A 19,014-nucleotide genomic window follows, 5' to 3' on the forward strand; every position below is an offset into this window, starting at 1 on the left:
AGAGTTTTAACTGTAATACACACACGCACACATGCAGCAGAACCTTGTTTATACGTTCCCGTTAAATATGTTTTCCCAGCGGCCACGTTCGCATTTGCGAACACAAAAAATGACCCAATAGAGTTGCGCTAACTTTTTTTACCGGTTCATACATTCCCGAAAACACAATTTTTTGGCACTAGTGTTCAGTACATTGCTAAACTGCGATCGTATGAGACGTTTTCCGGCCGCTAGATCCCGTGTAAATAAAAAAATATGTGAGGCGCGCGCGATCAAGTGGCTGTGCTGAGATGACGTGGCATCATGTGCATTTCTTCCTGCGTGTCTAGTACTGGAGGTTGTGTAATCTCGAGTTTCGGAGACGCATTGAAGGCGAGAAGCAGATGAAGCATTCGCTCCCTGCTGCCAGTGCTTTTCATCATAGCATCGTGCCACTGCAGGCGACACTATGAGCCACAAGAGCAGAGTGGATGCGAAGAAAGTGTGGCTGACTTCGCTTTAATTCGTACCGCCAATGTGAAGATATCGTCAACACGACATGAAACTGTATCTTTCTTCACCAACTTTCAAACTCAACAAAATATTTTTATCACTCTAGTTTGCTTTTTTTGATCGCTCAATAATTTGAGAGATTTTGCAGCCCCTTCTTTGCAAGAAAACTCAGTCGGCAACTACTTATTTGAGTAAAAGGTCAAATTTCAATGTAACTAAATTTTAGCATTACGGAACAAATTGTCCATTTTACCAACTTCGTTATACTGAGGTTTAAATCTATATGAATTATCTCTGCTTTAAATCCCAAAATATAGACAGTTTACAAATTGTGATGCATTTTACTATGGAGTTCCATAGTTGTGAACATACCTTTTTGGGGGGAAATCAAAATACACTCCTTTTGCTTTATTATCCACAAGTACAAAATACTGCTGATAAGGCAAGTTTACAAAGTGCCATTCCCAAAAATGTAGCTACATCAAAATTCAGTACTGCTCATATTATGAATAATGAGTGTTTCCACAGTCAAATAAAGGCTGAACAATGTCTGCTTGCATCAATTAGACTCAACTGAACACACTTCTCTTTACCTCCACTTGTTGATTAGCTGCATTGTTACTTCTGTCCTTTATTGTTGCAAGTAGAATAATAATTGACATAACAATAAACTTTGTTTTTCTACTAGTCCCAATTCTACTAGAAAACCAGTTTCATAACATCTGGGTTTTACACTCTGGGACCATGCAAGGAGCTGATCACTTTTATCCTGCACTGTCAGCAGTTCATAACCAAAGTTAGTATTTTAAAACTTGATATTTTAAAAACTAGCTAGACCGTTACATTTTACCATGTCTGGCTCTCAAATTTTTTCGTGTTCTTTTCTAATTTTGTGCACTGTTAAAAAGACTATGGCTTGCTCTTCTTTTTCTTGACAGGCTTACGTAAGCTGGAAGCATGAAGATGACAAGGTGGTGGCTTTTGAGAGGGCTGGCCTTCTGTTTGTGATCAACTTTCATCCTTCCAAGAGCTTCTCAGACTACCAAGTCGGCATTGATACACCTGGAAAGTATCCTTTCTCTGACGGTACTGCTCAGACTGCGGTGCACATTCGTCCATGTTGAAGCATAGCATTTCAACCAAAAAATTACCACGAAGAAACTTGGTGCTTGTACCCACAGAAAAACCTAAAGTGAACGTAAAATATCTATGACACCGTTGGAACATCTTGAGGACAGGTTAACAAGCAGAAAGGGAACTTGAAGGGTTGGATGTTTTTTTTATTTTCTCACACAACCACATGAATCAATCAGAAAATGAAATGAAGGAAAGCATAGTGGAAATTAGCTGTGGTTTTAATTTAAATGAAGAATTAATGAGGTAAAGGAAAATGAAAAGAACAGAAGAGAAATAAGTTGCTGCTGGCGGGAGCCAGACCTACATCTTTTATATTACTTGTGCGATGCTCTGCCAGTTGAGCGACATCGATGGCGATTCTCCCATATACTTTCTTGGGTATTTGTGTGTGTATACAATGTCTGAGCTTGGGAGGGTTAGCCAGCACCGCTCACGGCCAGATGACCTTCTGCGCAGTGACCGTTGTGGGATGATGTTTCTTGCATTGCACATTCCTTTGGTGAATATGAGGGCAAAGCATACTGATTGAGCAGTAAAAAAATAGGGCACTCCATAGGTTGCTCTTGACAATAAAATGATATGCACTGCCAGTACAAGCAAGACAACATAAAAAAAAGAAAGAAAACTGAACAAGAGCAGCAGGAAGTTGTGATACAGGTGGGCAAAGTAAAATATAGGCTTCTCTCTTGAGCACTTCCTTAATGTGGTGACTACAGGTACAAAGTTGTCCTGGACTCTGATGCAGAGGAGTTTGGGGGCCACGAGCGTATCGACAGGGGAGTGGATATCTTCACTTTCAACAGCCCCTATGCTGGACGAAGGAACTCCATCAAAGTATGCCAAACATTGTCACTTTTTGCGGGAGCTTGCATATGCACAACCACCCCTAGTGATAACAGGCAATAATTGGAGTGATACTGGTGGCCTAGACGGCAGAAACAAGAATGCATTTAGGTTAATTATTAGAACTATTCAAATACTGTGAGGAAATGCCAGACTTCACATTAAGTCTGCACATCATTATCTGTGCATTGATAATTAGCAGTTGCAAGAATAGTTTTTTTAGCTCTCCACAGTGTGCATAATGCCTTTATGTGCACATGGCCACAATTTTGACACTCTTCTACAGCATCCCTCCTACTCTACAGCACGAAAGCACGTTAAACTAAAAAAAAAAGGGGGCACATAATACACCGTCTTAATGTACTTTAGCCCCTATCATGTGCACAATATAGTGTGTACAGCTGGCCACAAAATTTCCCAAGAAGTGCGAATTCTGCTTTGTCAAGACATGGTGTGTTTAATTGAATGTGTAACAGTGTAGTCTGCAAAAGCTACTGCACATAAAATTTGAATTTGAGGCTATGTGCATAGGTTTCGTGCAGATTGTTTATTCGTAAATCCTGTGTCCCATAAACTTCTGTGGCCAACATTACACTTGCCAGGGTGCTAATGGTTAAGTAGTAATGACATCTTTAAACATTCTGCTGTGCTGTAGCAGAAACATTGTTCTCCCTGTAAAAACAGCACGATATAGTTCCCTTCAGTTGCTACCATGAAATATTCATGAAAACCCTACGTTGTCATTATTCAGCAGCATTCACTGTGTATTGGTATGTTTGGTTAAAACATAACTTCTCTGATCACAAAGTGCTAGCATGCATACTTTATTGCCGCAGTTACACCTTTGGAAACATGAGATTAATGGAAGTGGCCAGTTAAAGAGCATACCAACTGGCAACTACTTCAAGGCTGTGGCTGCCTGAATAGGAGAGGGTACAGTTGTAAACATTGCTTTTTGTTGCTGTATACAGCATGCACAAAGTTTCCAAGCCACTTTGTAAGTGACAGGTGCCATTGAGTTTTATTATGGCAGTGCTTCAGCATTACTCCTGGCAATCTTGCAGATCTGGAAAGTAACAGCACCTCCTCCGGACATTTGGAGCACCAACTTCCATAGTGCCTCAGATTCATATGCAACCTTAGAACAGCTTTCGTCATGTGCTAAGTGGCTTTGAAACTTTGTCTAAAGGATGTTAACAAAACAGTTAGGCACAAGACTACTAAAGAGCAAACTGCACATGTGTACATTATATACATGCCATATGTCGCCAAGGGCTAACCAGTTTGTCTCGTAGTCACAGCTCTATTTTTTCCCACAAATACCAGTTTACATCAAGGGTTGCGTACCTCAACATGCTACATGTGCTCAACATGTGCCTTTACACTCGGTACACATCTCCTGCCTGTAGTTCACACGCACAAAAAGGATAAGTCTTGAAGTAAAGAACAAAGGAAGTCTAAAAATGTAAGCAGGAAAGGAACTTGCAAAGTCAGTAGATGAACGATAGCTGTTCGTGAATGCGTGTCACATTTTTCTTTGCTTGGTGTACTTGTGACATCAAATGAAGTGTCGTTGCTCACACTAAAAGCAATATTGGCTTTGTGCTTTAATCTGTCGGGTTTTGAAGCAGCATCAATATGCCACAGCTAATGCCATGCTGTGTAACATTCCTGTATAAATTTGAAAAACATTTGATGGAATGGGCAGTATCTTGTGTTATAGGTATATTTGACTTTCTTGACAAAATGCTAAGTTGATTTGTGTTGGGCAGTGACTGTGGATACAATGCTATTGAGGCTAGTTCTTACTGCGTGCTGAAAATGATGGCATGAGCTATAGCAAGCCATCACTTATCTGCTATTAAAGTGATCTGAACGTGACAACTTCTCTTTGCAGGCGTACGTTCCCAGCAGAGTGGGACTCATCTATGCACGTGTAGATTGATGTGGACTGGATGCTTGTGGAGAATAGTGCAACATATTGCCTCTAGGTTTGCAGCCATTTGAGCATGCTGTTCAGAAATAAACACTCCAGCAAACATTGACTTTTCTCATTACTGTAAGCTTCAACTAGTTCTCGGAAAATTCACCATTTACAGTCCAGCCCACTTATAACAGCCGCAGATATAACGAACGCTCGCTTAGTACGAACGAAGGCGGTGCTACCGTCAAAATATATATTGGGGCAATGGCACAATGTCTCACATAGAACGAACTGTTGTGGCCTCAACACTCGGTTAGAGCGAACGCGAAGCTGTCGGGCACCTAGTAGTTGACCGAGCCAGCGGTCAACTACAGGGGCCCAAATCCAGTGACCGAGCCGCTGGATATGGGCATCATTCACGAGTTCAAGGTGTGATACTGGCGGCGCGTCATCCAACGCTTGTTGATCGCGATTGATGCTGCCATGCCAGTTCGCATCAGCTTGCTTGCCGCCGTGGACATGTTGAAAGCGGCATGGATGGAACTCACCGCGGAGTGCATAGAAAATTGCCTCCGCAAGGCGGGTTTTATGGGCCCAGGCACCGAGGACGCCATAGATCACTCACTGGAAGGCCGGTCAGACGAGGACTTGTGGCAACGCGTCGCTGACACGCAGCTGGCCGGACCTGATGTTGCCTGGAACGATTTCGTTTCTGCTGATGACGACGCCGACATTGCGGAGCCATGCACTGACGAAGCTATTGTGCGTGAAGTGCGAGCCCTTCCTGACTGCCCAGAGACCGACGAGGACGATGACGAGGATGCTGCTCTACCGCCGGTTGCAGCGAACGCTTCAACCGCGATCAGTTACATCGTGTCGCTTAAGGAACTCGTGTGCAGCAGAGGCCTTGGCGATGAACATATTACCGCGCTGGAAAAATTAGAAACGGCAGTGATGCGATCAGCTTTGAAGAAGCAGACATGCATCACGGACGTCTTTTTCAAAAATAAAGTGAACTTTCGTCTTGCTTGCTCTTTTTTCCCGTATTATAGGTGGTCCACTTAGTACGAACTTTGGATACAACGAACAAATGCCATGTGACGATCAAGTTAGTTATATGTGGGCTGGACTGTACTAGTGAATTGATGAGTAGAACTTTACCAACTTTTTCGCAGCGCAGTCGCCAGAGCTGAAGGTCCTGGCCGGCATCTGTGCATTTCTATGGGCCCAAACTTTTATTTCAATCCTAAAATTGGCCTTCGCCAGATAATTTGAAATTAACCAGTCAGCACGCACCCAACCCCTATGGCGACTGATAGGGACCCCTTTAGTGGCAGTGTGTCTCAGTGAAGCTTGGGGGACAGCAAATGCGCTGAACACATTATCTAGGATGATTTTTAAGCAGTAATCGTGGCTCACAATGTTCGATTGCGGTATTTACACAATTTTAACATGCACATTTTTTAAAAGAAAATTGGGCCAAAAATTGCCTGTGCAATGCAATCAGACATGAAACCAAAGCTGCCTTCACAATGCTGGCATGCTTCATCGCACAACACGTGTATTCAGGCGAAGTTTTTAGGAAACCAACAACTATTGTGGAAAATTTTTTCTTGAAGCACAGCAAGGTACATCGGCCAAGATAGCTGAAAATTTTATGACATTTCAGTTCCTTGTACGGGAGCCGTGTTGACAATAAAACCCATATCTGGGTTACTACTTATCTGGCCATATGCCTGTCGCAGATTGATGAAATCCAAAGTTTGATGGCAGCCCGTCTGGCCGGGAAAATAAATATTGAAGTGCGAAAAGATACACTGACCAATATAACTGAAAATTTTGACATTTTGGCTTACTATATGGGAGCCCAAACGGTAGCCTTGGCTTTATCCATACAGGGAGCCGAAACGTCATTAAATTTTCATATGGGTCTCATTGTGAACAAGGCTGTATGGGGAGCCAAAGTGTTATTAAATTTTCAGTTATCTTGGTTGGCGTATCTTTTCGTGCTTCTTCAATATATATTTTCCCAGCCAGACAGTCTGCTGTCAAAGTTTGGATTTCATCATTCTGTGACAGGCTTACGGCCTGCAAGTAGTAACCCAGATAATATGGGTCCTATTGTGAACAAGGCTCCCGTACAGGGAACCAAAACGTCATTAAAATTTCAGTTATCTTAGTGTGTCTTTTTGTGCTTCAATATGTATTTTCCTGGCCAGACTGGCTGCCATCAAACTTTGAATTTCAACAATTTTTCTTGATAAGATATAGCATGTGCATTAGATTTTTAACATTCTTTAGGAACTGAATGTAATTTCTACATTAGTTTACAACTTTGTACACATAGAAAGTGTGCATGAGTTTGAAATAATGCCAAACGAATCAGCGGTGTGTAATAATGTTTCTACATTTTGGTTCGACCCGCCGGATAATTCAGTTTCGTCTGTCCCGTCCAGGTTCATATTACAGAAGTTGAATGTGTAAGCTTAAGCAGCGAGGAGCCTGGCAATGTTTTTAGCTTGAGTTAACAGAACCTGCTGTTAGGCTTTCCCCCCTTGGCATTTCCTGCTTAAAAAATAAGGGATCCCTTATTTTGAATGAAGTGCAATGCATTTTACAGAAGGAAGCAGTATGAAATAAACTTTATGAATGAAAAGTAAATACAGTTACATTAAAACAAATGCGGCATTCTGAAACAGCAGATAACACACACAGTCCCCGGCTGAAATCCACACGGTCCGCAGCAGGTGCAATGATGATGAGTAAGCCCATTCCACACAATGGATGCACAATCATACAACTTCCATGCTTTGGTTGCTGTCGTTCATCAGCACAGGGGCCTTGAGAAGTGGACCAATACTGTCCTCGGACACTGAGGTTGGCATCTGATTGGAGTCCACATTAGAGGAGCTGGGTGGGATGTTTTCAACACCGGGGTTGTCATCCCAGTCGATCTTGAACCGTGTCACACGTGGGTTTGTGGCCAATATGTTTCGCTGTAGCTGCAGCACACAAACAGTAGTACACCATATAACATACTGCAGTGTATGTCAAATGTAAACCTCTCCATGCTCACAGCACATACACTCCTGAATTCTACTGGCATGTCAAAAGTAATCACGCTGGAATACAGACATCCACATTCCTGCCTGGAGTGCTGGAGCACCACACTGCAAAGCAAATGAGTATATCAAAGCAGCTACTAAGTTTAGGATTTACCACATTGAAAGCTGTTTGGCTTGCATGTCCAGGTGAATACAGTTGCTCACAAGCATAGTTTTTCAAACCAAGCAGCAATGCAAGAATATCGCTTCCACTCCCTCGCACCATGAAGCTCAAGCACTCTAGACAAGAGAGTGGAAGCCTGAACAAGGAAACTTCAATTTACATGTCCAGGAATACCACATTGCTGGCTTTAATGGCAATCTTCAAAGACTGATTATAAATCCTTTACGAAACCTCTAGGGAATCTGTTACACAATGAACAATACTTGCAACCATAATGCAAATAATTCTAGTATCTACAAACTATAGGGAACTTTTACAGCTATGGTGGAGTCAAGCAATTTTGTCACAAATTTCATTACGCTTTCCCTCACATCAGTTGACATTTATGTACCTCCATCTTTGGATAGTAAGGACAAATTTTTCTCTACCATAAGAAGCAGAGGAGATTCATAGGGGCTGTGAGGCCAGCAGGGTAAACATCATTCTACTGGATAAACCAGACATACCAATGCACACTATTACATAAGCTAGACCACAGATTGTGATCTCTTATGAGATATCCGGGCAATAAGCTAATTTCAGAATTTTAAGTCTTCATAAATAGGTAGATACGTACAGGCAGGGACAAAATGTAGGATCCGCAAGTGTGTACCACACTGCATTTTTATGGCCTTTACAGAAGCAAGCACCTTCTGTCGAGACATGGGATGGCACATCTGCACGCTTTCATACTTGTGTGCTTGCCCACTTTTTGCCAGCCTGCTGTCAGAGTCGCAATGATAGCAGAAGATTGCACTAGGCGAGTGCTGTCTTTTTCGGCCAGCTGAGTATGCAGTGAATTGTCACACAGCACAACTTGTGACATGCTTGCTTTGTTAAATGGTACAATGTCAGTTTCGCACATGCTTGCAGATTCCATATTATTTTTGTCCCTACATGCACAACATCCCACATGCTCACAGAGCTCTGCGACTCTGCACAGTATTCGTTAATTCGACTGAAACAGCTACCGCGACACTTACCCAAATGACAGCTACCGCTTGAGCAAAAATTTCACTTAATGTCTATTCATACTTTATCCTCAGCACTATCTAAGAGAAAGCTGATGCCATTCAGCTACAGCAAACTTATGATCTATTCACTGTGTACAATAGTGTTGATGGCCTAGGTGGCTTACCCTGTCAAACTGGGGAGTTGATGGTGGGTTCTCCTTGAGCTCTGGATCTGTGTACTCATTGTTGACATAGTAACCCACGCGGATAAACTCCTTGCTCCTGTAAGAGCAAGTCAGCAGCACGACCGTGACCCCAACGGCATCTTGCACCGGGATCTTGTTGGGATCTGGCGGGTCCGCCTGCGAGGAATGAGGCCCACAACGCCGGTGTCACGAGATGAACCAATGTGATGCAATATTCATGGACCCAGCTCTAGAGGGGGAAAGGGGGGGGGGGGGGGCTTGAGCCAATGCATGTACTTGTCGAAGACTCGCGTCCAAACGTTACGTTTGGTTACAAGCGTGCAACCAAACAGCTACAAACAGCGACAGGATAAAAAAAAAGTCTCGTAAATGCACACACTTGCCTGAAACACGAACATATGCCTGCCCTCCGGAACGGGTCCCACGTAGACCGTGTCGAGTATCTGGTCGTAATCTTCGCTCTCAGCTGAGCCGACGTAGATAATTTTCCATTCCAGGTCTGCAAATAAGCGTGCCAAACAAATGAGAGTGAACACAAAAACGTATGCAAGTAAAGCTTAGGAAACCAGTTTAAGCAGGAAGGCAGGCAACACCTATGACACTAGCTGAACGCTGGATCAAGCCTCGAGAGCACGTCTAATAGCAGCCCCAATTGGTAGTAAAACGACTCTGGCGAGAGTCTAAATGGAGCTGTTGCTCTTATGCTCACCTTCTTTGAGGTCTTCGATGCACTCGAAAGTTATTTCAAATTGGAAAGGGTTGAAGAACAGAGACGGATTGTCCAGCACCACAACGTTGCAAACGTGGACTTTGGCCATCGTGAAAGGAGCAGCTCAGGCAAGGCGAAGAGCACACTTGGATGGAAGTAGCACGACAAGCGCCGAGTATCGATGTGACCAGACAATTATAAAGCTGCTGAGTAGCCGCTTAAGCAGTTAACGAGCAGGCCTTCTGAACTTCACCGCCAATAGTGGCTTCGACGCACTAGCTTTGGTCTTGCTTCTTCTACCAGGTATCTACGCAAGCACGTGTCTCGCGCGTTGGTCCATGCCTTCCACGAGGACTGCACAGCGCGAATAATGCTGCTAATGGTTACGCGTCAGACTAAATGTTTTTTTTTTCGTAAGCTGCATTCACCACACAGTTTCAACATCCATTGAAGACGCTGCCCAAACATTTGGCGGGAACTAGAAAGCACTACAGCGCAAGGAAATTGCCAGTGTGGTTTCTTTATGCATCGTTATTTTATCTACATGTTAAAATATTGATGATATTTTTAAATTTTGTTTTGCGTTTGTCTTGTATTATATATCAAAGTATATAATTTTCTCACTCAGCCGACGTGTGCGGGGTAGTTATAAGCGGCTGGTGACTGTTAGCAAAGGCTGCTGGGGGGTGGGTGTGAAGTTATGCGAAGTGCGAAAATCGGCCTGTTATGAGCTAACAGAATCGTCACAGTCGACAAGTCACAGCTGGTAATGGGAGAAACGTCATCCGAATGACCGTGCTACTGCCAAAAATTGACTGACACGCCTGGGAACCCCCTTCGCTAGCTGAATTGCCTCGTAACATGGACGGCAAGCAAATGTGGCAGGTAAAGTACACATCTCTGTTCATCAGTGACTGTGTGTTTCGGGAAACTTTTGTGCCCTAATGCACAAACCTAGCCTGTACATGACATCCGATAAATAGTTGCTACGAGCGTGATAACTGACTAGTCCAACTTCCTGAAGTCGAAAAGGAGTGTCGATAAACAGTTAAACAGTGACGTCTGGATGTCAATGCCCAAGGCGTCGTGTAATTGAGCGCGCAAGAGCTGTGACGTAATGCGTTAAGTTACGCGTTTGTTGAGGGTTGTGCGACTTATTGTATAAAGTTTTGGAGTTATTATGGCAGTCAAACTACGTGCAACCTTTACTCGTTGATACAGTTCAGTTACTTCAGGCTACAGATAGACTGAAGGAGAAACCATTAAGGGACCCTCTGAAGAGCACCGCCTCTAGTTATCATTTGCTGATGATCGCAGATACGCTCATCACGTGTATAACGTTACGAGCGAGCACTGTATGCTGCCGCTTGTCGTGTTTGAAAGATTGGCACAGTGCAAGCAGTGCTTATTCAAATTAATGATTTGATAAGAGTGGTTTGCCTGTTTTGGTATGTGCGTGCAACTGCGCAACAATTGTTTGTTGCGACCACTCGCGCCACACGGTTGGCATTGCCAGCTTAAATTTCGTCAAGTAATGGAGCTGAGTACATACATTCAGTACAATTGGGTGTGCTGAACCTGTTTATTCTTGGTAACTAAATCTTTTGTGTTTGTTTCTTCACAGGCCAAAGCATTGTATGACTTTGCGCCACAGGCACCTGGTGAAATTAGTATCTGGGCAGATGAAACAGTCACTGTCATTAACAAGGTGAGCAAGGCATATTGCTGTCAGTAGATTTGTTTAAGCAAACTTGTTTGTGGTATACAATGTGTAGCACTTTTTTTTTGTGTGGACGTGATGTGTGTTATAATGAAAGTAGTACAAAGGTACCACAGAGGGCATGTGTGTAATATGGGCCCTAGCATGGGTCACTGAGAAGTGCAAATGCAACACTGTAATATAGTTCTTTTTTCATAGGATTTAGAAACCATGGAACCGATTTTATATTATAGAGTTGCATTTCTCTACAGCAATACTTTGCAGCATGATGTATAAGCTTATCTTGGTGTTTATAAGCAGCTACGTATTTTTGTCTGATTGTATTACGTCTGCACACTTCTGAATGCTAAGGTGTATGCTTTGGCTTCATAATCGACAAAGAACAGTGCACACAAGCACACCACAAAAGAGGCATACACAGACAATAGTCGCTCACAAATAAGGTTTATAGTCTTTCAGATGTCATGTAAGTACCAGCACAGTCAGATCCATTAAAGGCAGAGAGAAGAATAAGCACAAGAATGAGTAACGGGCAATCAACATGGTGTAACGGTTGAAAGCAAAAATGCTAAAAGAGGAGTGGAAAGAAATTGTGAGACTGAACCAAATGACAGAGTTAAGCTACCTACCTGGAGGACTACTCTGCACACTGTATTTGTTAAACAGGATGACATTTGAACTGAACGATGTGGTTTTAAGTCGTTTGGGAAAGCGTCATCATAAGCTGAAACAATGTCCATATAACACCAGAAGTCACTGAAGCCGCAGACAATGTGTGCGCTGGAAATCGGTTTGTATGCCTTCTCACGCAGAAAGCTGATTTCTCCACTGGCCCATCCTGATCATGTTTTTTTCTGTTGTCTTTGTTTTCCTGTTTCAATACATCTAGAAACATGGGAAAAGAGAAAGTGCTTTTCTTGGCAACCACTGCACGAAATTTGATAAGATCTTTTGCATATAAAGGGAAAAGTTAAAATGTAGTGACTGTTGGACATATTTTTTATTTATATGGACTTTTTAATAAAAACTACTGAAAATCGCAAAATTTATAGAGATGAGACTAACAAGCTACAACTCCAGAATTCTGCAACGAAAAATGATAAAGAAATTCTGTAAATTGTATCTAATAATCCATCTAAAGTGGACAAAATGTATGGTATACACCCCTGTGAAACATGTTACTAACTTGTGAATATCATAAGAAGCCAACGAACACTGACACCAAGGACAACATAGGGGAAATGAATTGTGCTTAATAAATGAAATAAAGAAGCGATAAATTAATGGAAATTAAAGTGGATGAAAAAACAACTTGATGCAGGTGGGAACCGAACCCACAACCTAAGCATTTCGCGTGCGATGCTCTACCAATTGAGCTACCGCGGTGCCGTTTCCCCATCCACTTTCTTGGGTATTTGTGTCCTAGTAGAACCCTGGGAGTGTTAGCCAGCACCACCACTCACAGACCTTGGCGGCGGACGTGGAACATCCTTTTTGCCGCAGGCGTCATGAGAATGTGATCTTTTTGGGTGAAGGCAACTGGTCAATAAACGCACATATGCTACCTGAAGGCATCAATGCAGCCGGATTCGAGACCCTCGTTATGTAATAAACGAGAAGAAAGGGGGTTAGCAGAGGGGCCCGATTTTTATTAGTCATATCATAAGAAGCCAACAAACACTGAGACCAAGAGAACACAGGGGAAATTAATTGTGCTTAATAAATGAAATAAAGAAACAATAAATTAATGGAAGTTAAAGTGGATGAAAAAACAACTTGTTGTGGGTTCGGTTCCCACCTGCGGCAAGTTGTTTTTTCATCCACTTTAATTTCCATTAATTTATTGTTTCTTTATTTCCTTTATTAGCACAATTAATTTCCCCTATGTTGTCCTTGGTGTCAGTGTTTGTTGGCTTCTTATGATATGACTAATAAAAATCAGGCCCCTCTGCTAACCCCCTTTCTTCTAACTTGTGAATAGGCCTTTTGTAAAATTCTTGTAAATATTGTAACAATCAAATGTGAGCTGCAACTTAATACATGAACTTTGTCCACTGTAGATGCTCTAAACTGATTCATTTACAGAACTGCAGTATCTGTTTCTTGTGCTGAGTTATAAGTTTGTAAACTTCATGATTCGATATTTTTTTCTAACATATCGACTTGCTGAAATTTTCTTTAAAAAAGGCCCTAAATTAATATACAGCTTCCCAGTCACTAGAATTTCAACTTTCTCTCTCAGACACAACACATTTCATTCAAATCAATCACGATGTTATCTCGGGAAAGCATTTTTGCATTTTACAAGTATGTGAACAGGTGGCAACAAAGTAGGGCCCAAGCTAAAGCTTCCTCTTATGTGCTGTTTAAAGGCTTCTAACAAAAAAGCTATACAGTCACCTGGTCTGCAGCTTTGCCAATATTGTTTTGGTGGTGTGTACTACTCTTTTACAAGTTTAGCCAAAGTGAAATTTCGTTGCAGTATGCCTTTAACCCTTTCAGTGCCACTGATGTCGGATAGGAACGTGAAGACCATATCAAGAGAGAATTTGTCATAACTTGTGTCATTTTCGCCCTTCTGCATAACCAGAAATAAAGTTTTGTTTGTTCTATAATATCTGAGAGAAAGAACTCTTCACTGAATGCGTATCACCTAAAAAAAAGAAGACACTGAAAGGGTTAATTGATACAAATATGGCAGTTTTATTTTGAGAAGCCAGATCTTAGCCTTCCAGTAAGCTTTACAGTGCTATCAGTTGTTAGCTTTCACGCTTGCGTCATGCATAAAATTTTGAGAAACAATTAATTTTTTATATGTTTCTTTACTAAGATTTGCACTTTGGCAACAAACATGCTTTGTGTTTTTTCAGGATGTTGGGGAAGGCTGGTGCGAAGGTATCAACAGCCGAGGCGAGACTGGGTTGTTTCCCGAAGACTATGTTGAGGCAAGTGAACTGCAAACTAACCTTCTTGTTTATAGCCACTCAATGTGATGTGGCACGATTATGGAATTCAGATGACTAGGTAACTGGACAAAACTTAGCACAATCTTCAAATTACCCAAGGGGGACAGCTACACTGTAAATGCAGCATTTCTTAAGCTGAAATATTTTTTTTAATTATCTGTGAGCCTTTCTTCTGGGCATTTATGTTTCCTTACTGTATTTCGATAGTTTATCTGATAACAGCTTGGTCAGAGATGTTCTGTATGTCAAAAGATCTTTCCAAGAAAAATGACAGCAGAGTGCTCTGTAAGCCAAAATTTTTAATTTTATCATTTTGATTGTTATATTTACAATAACTTTCACATTTACAAAATGGGCTGGCAACTGCTTACATTTGGTTAGACCTACTGAAACAGCACAAGAACCAATGTCTATGGAAGACCTTTGTGCAAACTTTCATTCTTTAGATGCCTGAGAGAGCTGATCTGACAAGCTGTTTGTCTGTTCTTTGTAACTTCAATGGAGTGAAAATTCACTGGAGTGAGCTTGTGCCTTGCAGCACTTATGATTCACTCTTCGGTACCTATAACCATTCCATAATTGTTTTGCCACTTTAGAAAAAAACAGTTCATACGAGCTCATGCATGCTACAGCCTCTCTCGCAATTTAGGTTGCTGCCTTTGCGCCATCAGCCTTGCACTCTAAATTGCAGTGACATTTAATTGCCCGTCCTCTTCTACTGCGTTTTTGTGAGGCGCCTACGTCGCCATAATTCAGCCCCTTTATTTGGTTATGCTATTTATTGTGCCTGCTTGGTGTTTGTTTTGAATAAGCAATAAGTATTCTTTTTTTGCCTTGTGTTTGTTTCTTGAAGGAAAGTCTTTCCAGCCAAAGCAAGGCACCAAGCAAAACTGCTGGACTTGTAGTTTTCCATTGCATGATTAGTACAAACCGTTGCACCTATGCTTGTTTCTCCTCAAGCCTGTGTGATTGCGAAGAGTTACAGAAAAAAAGAAGTGTTGGCATGCTTGAGGAGTCAATTCCCTAATGTCAGTTATGTTTACAAATAATTGTATTAAAGTTGAAAGTTGGGCGAGTTGGTGTACATTCATAATGGGAACAGCGTGAACAAGACGATGACGGAGTGAAAGGACACAGGACGAGCGCTGACTCACAACTATGTTTACTGAAACAAACATCAAGTATATAAGCGACACAGGCAATCATATGGTCCAATCGTGGAACGCACAACCAGACCACGTGTATACAGGGCATCTGTTGCCGTATCGAGCTATCTAGGTACATTAATTCCTGCTGAGGAAGCGCGATCGAAGGCTGGCTAATGCACCACGTGCCCTTTTGCTCAATGTGGGCTGCATCCATGACTAATCTGCTGGATGCGTCATTATGCTTAAACAAAAGTGTTCTCTTTGAGCAGAGGCTTACACTTACATTGCCGGCAATGGGCAGACACATGAGCATAATCATTCTTGTCCAAGAACAATTCATGCTCTCTAAGTCTTACATTGATGTACCGGCCGGTTTGCTCTATGTACACTCGCCTGCACATGAGCGGGAAAGAGTATACCACATTGGTAGTGCAGCCTACATACTTAACATGTTTAACTTTGTGCCTTAGGTTAGGGTTGCGTTCTGCTCCACTTTCTCGCTTTCCGATTGCCGGACATATAGCACTAAATTTTCCAGGAGCCGAAAAGATAACCTGCACCCTATAACGACTTGCAGCGTTCTTCAGGCCATGAGATAGGCGATGTGCATAGGGTACAACTACGACATTTTTCTTCCTGCTATTTTCTTCAGCCTCCTGCCTTCTCGAGTTTTTTACCCATTTAATCAACTTCTCAGAGCTGCCCTTTATTAAGCTACCCGGGTACCCAGCTTCCTCCAGCCTGACTATCTGACATGGAAAGGCATCACTCATTGCATGGCCACATGTTTTTACCAGGACAGCGCGAAGTACGGGGATGCAAATGGCATTTTTTACTACTTTCAAATTACCCGATGTGAAGTTCAACACGGGCTTGGCAGAACGGGGGAAATATTCCCAACAGACATGATCGTCTAGAAAACGTAGTCTAAGGTCAAAGTATTGTAGATGATCCTCTTTTGGTTGCTCCGAGGTGAACCTCAAACCATGACCAAGCTCACTAAAAAGACCCATTATTTCATCCACCTTGATGGTACAGTCGTCTCTGTCAATTAAAACAAAAAAATCAATATATTTGAACGTCTTGATGGCCATCCCAGAAAGAAGCCGGTCTAATGCCACATCCACCTGCGCCAAAAAAATGCTACTCAGGATGGGAGCCACTCTGGATTCGATACAGATACCAGCCTTTTGTATGAAAAGCAAGAAATTCCGTCCTATCATTCTCGACCTCAGGCAACATGACAAAAGTCCAAGGAAACTCAACGGTAACACCACGTTTGTGGACAAACCGCATTTCATCATTTTGCTTCGTAATGCATGCCTTGACACTGCACATTAATTGGTTGTGAGGCAAAGAATGAAAAAGATCCTCTACGTCCACACTAAATGTGGCGCACCTTTCTGGATTATTTGACGAGAAGTATTCGACAACGCTCTCAGAATTCGGGATAACCAGGGGATCGGCCAGTTTTAGCGAGGCAAGGTGATCTTGTAAAAACCTGGAAACTTCGCTTTGCCAAGTGTTCCTTACAGTTATGATGACTCGGAACAGTATCTCCGGTTTGTGGGCCTTCACAGAGAAGAGTACCTTTAACTGTTCCTCTTTTACTTTCTTAACACGCTCGTAAAGGCCTTCTAGCCTTAAAGCACCAAGAAGCACCACTTCCTTTGCCTTCACTTTGGTTAGATTATCTTTCACTTCCTTAAAGTTCTTGCCAATAGCCAAACCTGCCTTTTCCTGATAAACCCCTTTAGGTAACACCACAAAACCTTCTTTGTCCAAAACAGCGACCCTTAACCCATTGTTCACTAAATACTGTATTTACTTGCGTAATTATAGCAATTTTGCCATCAAAATTCTATTTTAATTTCCCGTGTAATGATTGCACCCCGAACTTGCCGCACCGATATGTCGTGTGCCAAGTCTAGCTAATAATGATCGCGCTTACCATCTGTCAAATGCTACACGAGCGACTCTTCCAGACAAACCAAGTGGTCTGCATGCACCAAACATTCTTAAGCAGATGCTCTTTTTCATTTCCTTCATCACTTTTGCACTCCCATGACAAAAAAAAATCTACAACCAAACTTCCCTTTATTATGTGTAGGCTTTATAATGGTTGTGGTCGACAGCAACAACAAAGGCGTCTTTCGATTCATCTCGTCTGCACTCATGGGCACGCAACAAATCGCGAGCAGCAATGATAGTAGCCACGTTTACACTGATACGTTAGAAGTGTACCCTATTCATACGTTAACACTTGTAGCACAGCTAAGATATTCGCCCACCCTTAGCAGAAACGTGCCGTATTAGGATAGTAGTGAAGACAAATACCGTAATTTCCGCAGCATGCCCGTCAAGTGTTTCTATGTCACTGACAGCTAAGTGCGCCCATCTGTTTCTGTCCCCTCAAAGTGGACATGGCTATTTTATGGCCGCAAACTTGCCGATATTAACAATATTATTCATTACTGATATTGAAGAAACTGTTTCAATGCACGTAATGTACTCACGAGAAGAAAAAAAATCACGTTTATCGCTTTTGGTTTGCTCCGCCGGCTGCCATTTTTGTTTTGGTGTCCTGCACTACATACAATGGCAGGCGCCTATTTGTTGACCTGTTGTTATCCTGCAGCAAACGCGGCATTACATTTTTTTTTCACGGGAAATTTAACTTGCGTAATGATCACACCCCTGAATTTGCATCAGCTTTTTTACAATAAAGTGCGATCATTATGTGAGTAAGTACGGTAGTCCACAGTTTTATCCAACAGGTGGGCTTTATTGCCTCTAGTTTTAGTCCTAGCGTACATATTGATGCACTCCGACACACACCTTGGCTGAACGCTTTCACCAGCCCTTCTTGCTATAGATCAAGTCCCACCTTTTCAACCGGCACCAAATGGGGTTCAAAACGATGTTTTGGACCCAAATCAGATTAATCGTGGAAGCAGCCCACAATGAGCAAAAGGGCACGTGGTACATTAGCCAGCCTTCGATCGCGCTTTCTCAGCAGGAATTAATGTGCCTAGTTAGCTCAATACGGTAACAGGTGCCCTGTATACACATGGCCCGGTTGTGCGTTCCTCGATTGACCATGTGATCGCTTGTGTCACTTACATACCTGATGTGTGTTTCAGTAAACATAGTTGTGAGTCAGCGCTCGTCCTGTGTCCTTTCACTCCATCATCGTCTTGTTCACGCTGTTCCCATTATGAATGTTTACAAATGCTTGGACCAGTTTGTTCATACAGTTTGCAGTCCTCTCTAGTGCATACTTTTGCCACTAAGTTTTAGAGTGCACTAGCAAAAGTATGTGCAAGTAACCAGGTGGTTACTAGAAAATTGTGTGATGATTATATATGTGTGCTATATGAAGTAATACCCAGTAACATGAAAAGCAAACAGGGTAGTTGCACAACTGATCACCAGAAAATTGCATGGTGTATATAAAAGAAATTTAATACAATAAGGGAGATATAACTGGTAGGCATGTGCCAAAAACAAATAATTGAATGTTTAAGCGGGATAGTTGTTGTAGATTTGACTATAGGAATGAACAGCTGTGAAACTGATGGCCACTCAAAAGGCGCATAGACATAGAAAGTGTAGTCTTGCCTGTGTCATTGCTGTGCGCCATTTGTGC

At 42.2% G+C, this 19,014-nt stretch overlaps 4 protein-coding genes across 5 annotated transcripts in view; 3 read left to right on the plus strand and 1 right to left on the minus strand.

The window, feature by feature from the left end:
• The window catches only part of AGBE (1,4-alpha-glucan-branching enzyme), a 52,085-nt gene extending 47,568 nt beyond the window's left edge, over positions 1-4,517 (plus strand). For both annotated transcript variants that reach the window (XM_065443314.2, XM_065443315.2), the window contains 3 exons: positions 1,431-1,561; positions 2,346-2,463; positions 4,370-4,517. In XM_065443314.2, the coding sequence (XP_065299386.1) occupies positions 1,431-1,561; positions 2,346-2,463; positions 4,370-4,417 (297 nt within the window). In that variant the 3' untranslated portion in view covers positions 4,418-4,517. The remainder of the gene's footprint in view (positions 1-1,430; positions 1,562-2,345; positions 2,464-4,369) is intronic.
• Positions 4,518-4,667: 150 nt separating this feature from the next.
• Positions 4,668-6,880, plus strand: LOC135911151 (tigger transposable element-derived protein 6-like). The gene has a single exon (XM_065443319.2). The coding sequence runs from the start codon at positions 4,880-4,882 to the stop codon at positions 5,459-5,461; it is 582 nt and encodes a 193-aa protein (XP_065299391.1). The 5' UTR covers positions 4,668-4,879; the 3' UTR covers positions 5,462-6,880.
• Positions 6,881-7,019: 139 nt separating this feature from the next.
• On the minus strand, positions 7,020-10,012 carry asf1 (histone chaperone asf1). Its single transcript, XM_065443318.2, has 4 exons — positions 9,532-10,012; positions 9,206-9,321; positions 8,802-8,978; positions 7,020-7,398 (listed from the first exon to the last, which is right to left on the minus strand). The coding sequence occupies exons 1-4, from the start codon at positions 9,638-9,640 to the stop codon at positions 7,189-7,191; spliced, it is 612 nt and encodes a 203-aa protein (XP_065299390.1). The 5' UTR covers positions 9,641-10,012; the 3' UTR covers positions 7,020-7,188.
• A 162-nt stretch (positions 10,013-10,174) lies between these two features.
• Positions 10,175-19,014, plus strand: part of SH3PX1 (sorting nexin 33-like protein SH3PX1) — a 54,731-nt gene continuing 45,891 nt past the window's right edge. Inside the window, exons 1-3 of the mRNA XM_065443316.2 lie at positions 10,175-10,416; positions 11,156-11,239; positions 14,122-14,196. Coding sequence (XP_065299388.1) covers positions 10,393-10,416; positions 11,156-11,239; positions 14,122-14,196 — 183 coding nt within the window. The 5' untranslated portion in view covers positions 10,175-10,392. The remainder of the gene's footprint in view (positions 10,417-11,155; positions 11,240-14,121; positions 14,197-19,014) is intronic.

This window comes from Dermacentor albipictus, chromosome 9 (assembly GCF_038994185.2).
Source record: "Dermacentor albipictus isolate Rhodes 1998 colony chromosome 9, USDA_Dalb.pri_finalv2, whole genome shotgun sequence".
NCBI classification, from domain to species: Eukaryota; Metazoa; Arthropoda; class Arachnida; order Ixodida; family Ixodidae; genus Dermacentor; species Dermacentor albipictus.

What these genes read in the sequence shown, in the direction of transcription:
- asf1 (XM_065443318.2), bottom strand. Translation starts at nt 9,640, where the DNA reads ATGGCCAAAGTCCACGTTTGCAACGTTGTGGTGCTGGACAATCCGTCT. An exon ending in GGCATATGTTCGTGTTTCAG is followed by an intron (nt 8,979 to 9,205) that starts GCAAGTGTGTGC and finishes CATTCCTCGCAG; the next exon opens with GCGGACCCGCCAGATCCCAA. An exon ending in CAACTCCCCAGTTTGACAGG is followed by an intron (nt 7,399 to 8,801) that starts GTAAGCCACCTA and finishes TGTGTGCTGCAG; the next exon opens with CTACAGCGAAACATATTGGC.
- LOC135911151 (XM_065443319.2), top strand. Translation starts at nt 4,880, where the DNA reads ATGCCAGTTCGCATCAGCTTGCTTGCCGCCGTGGACATGTTGAAAGCG.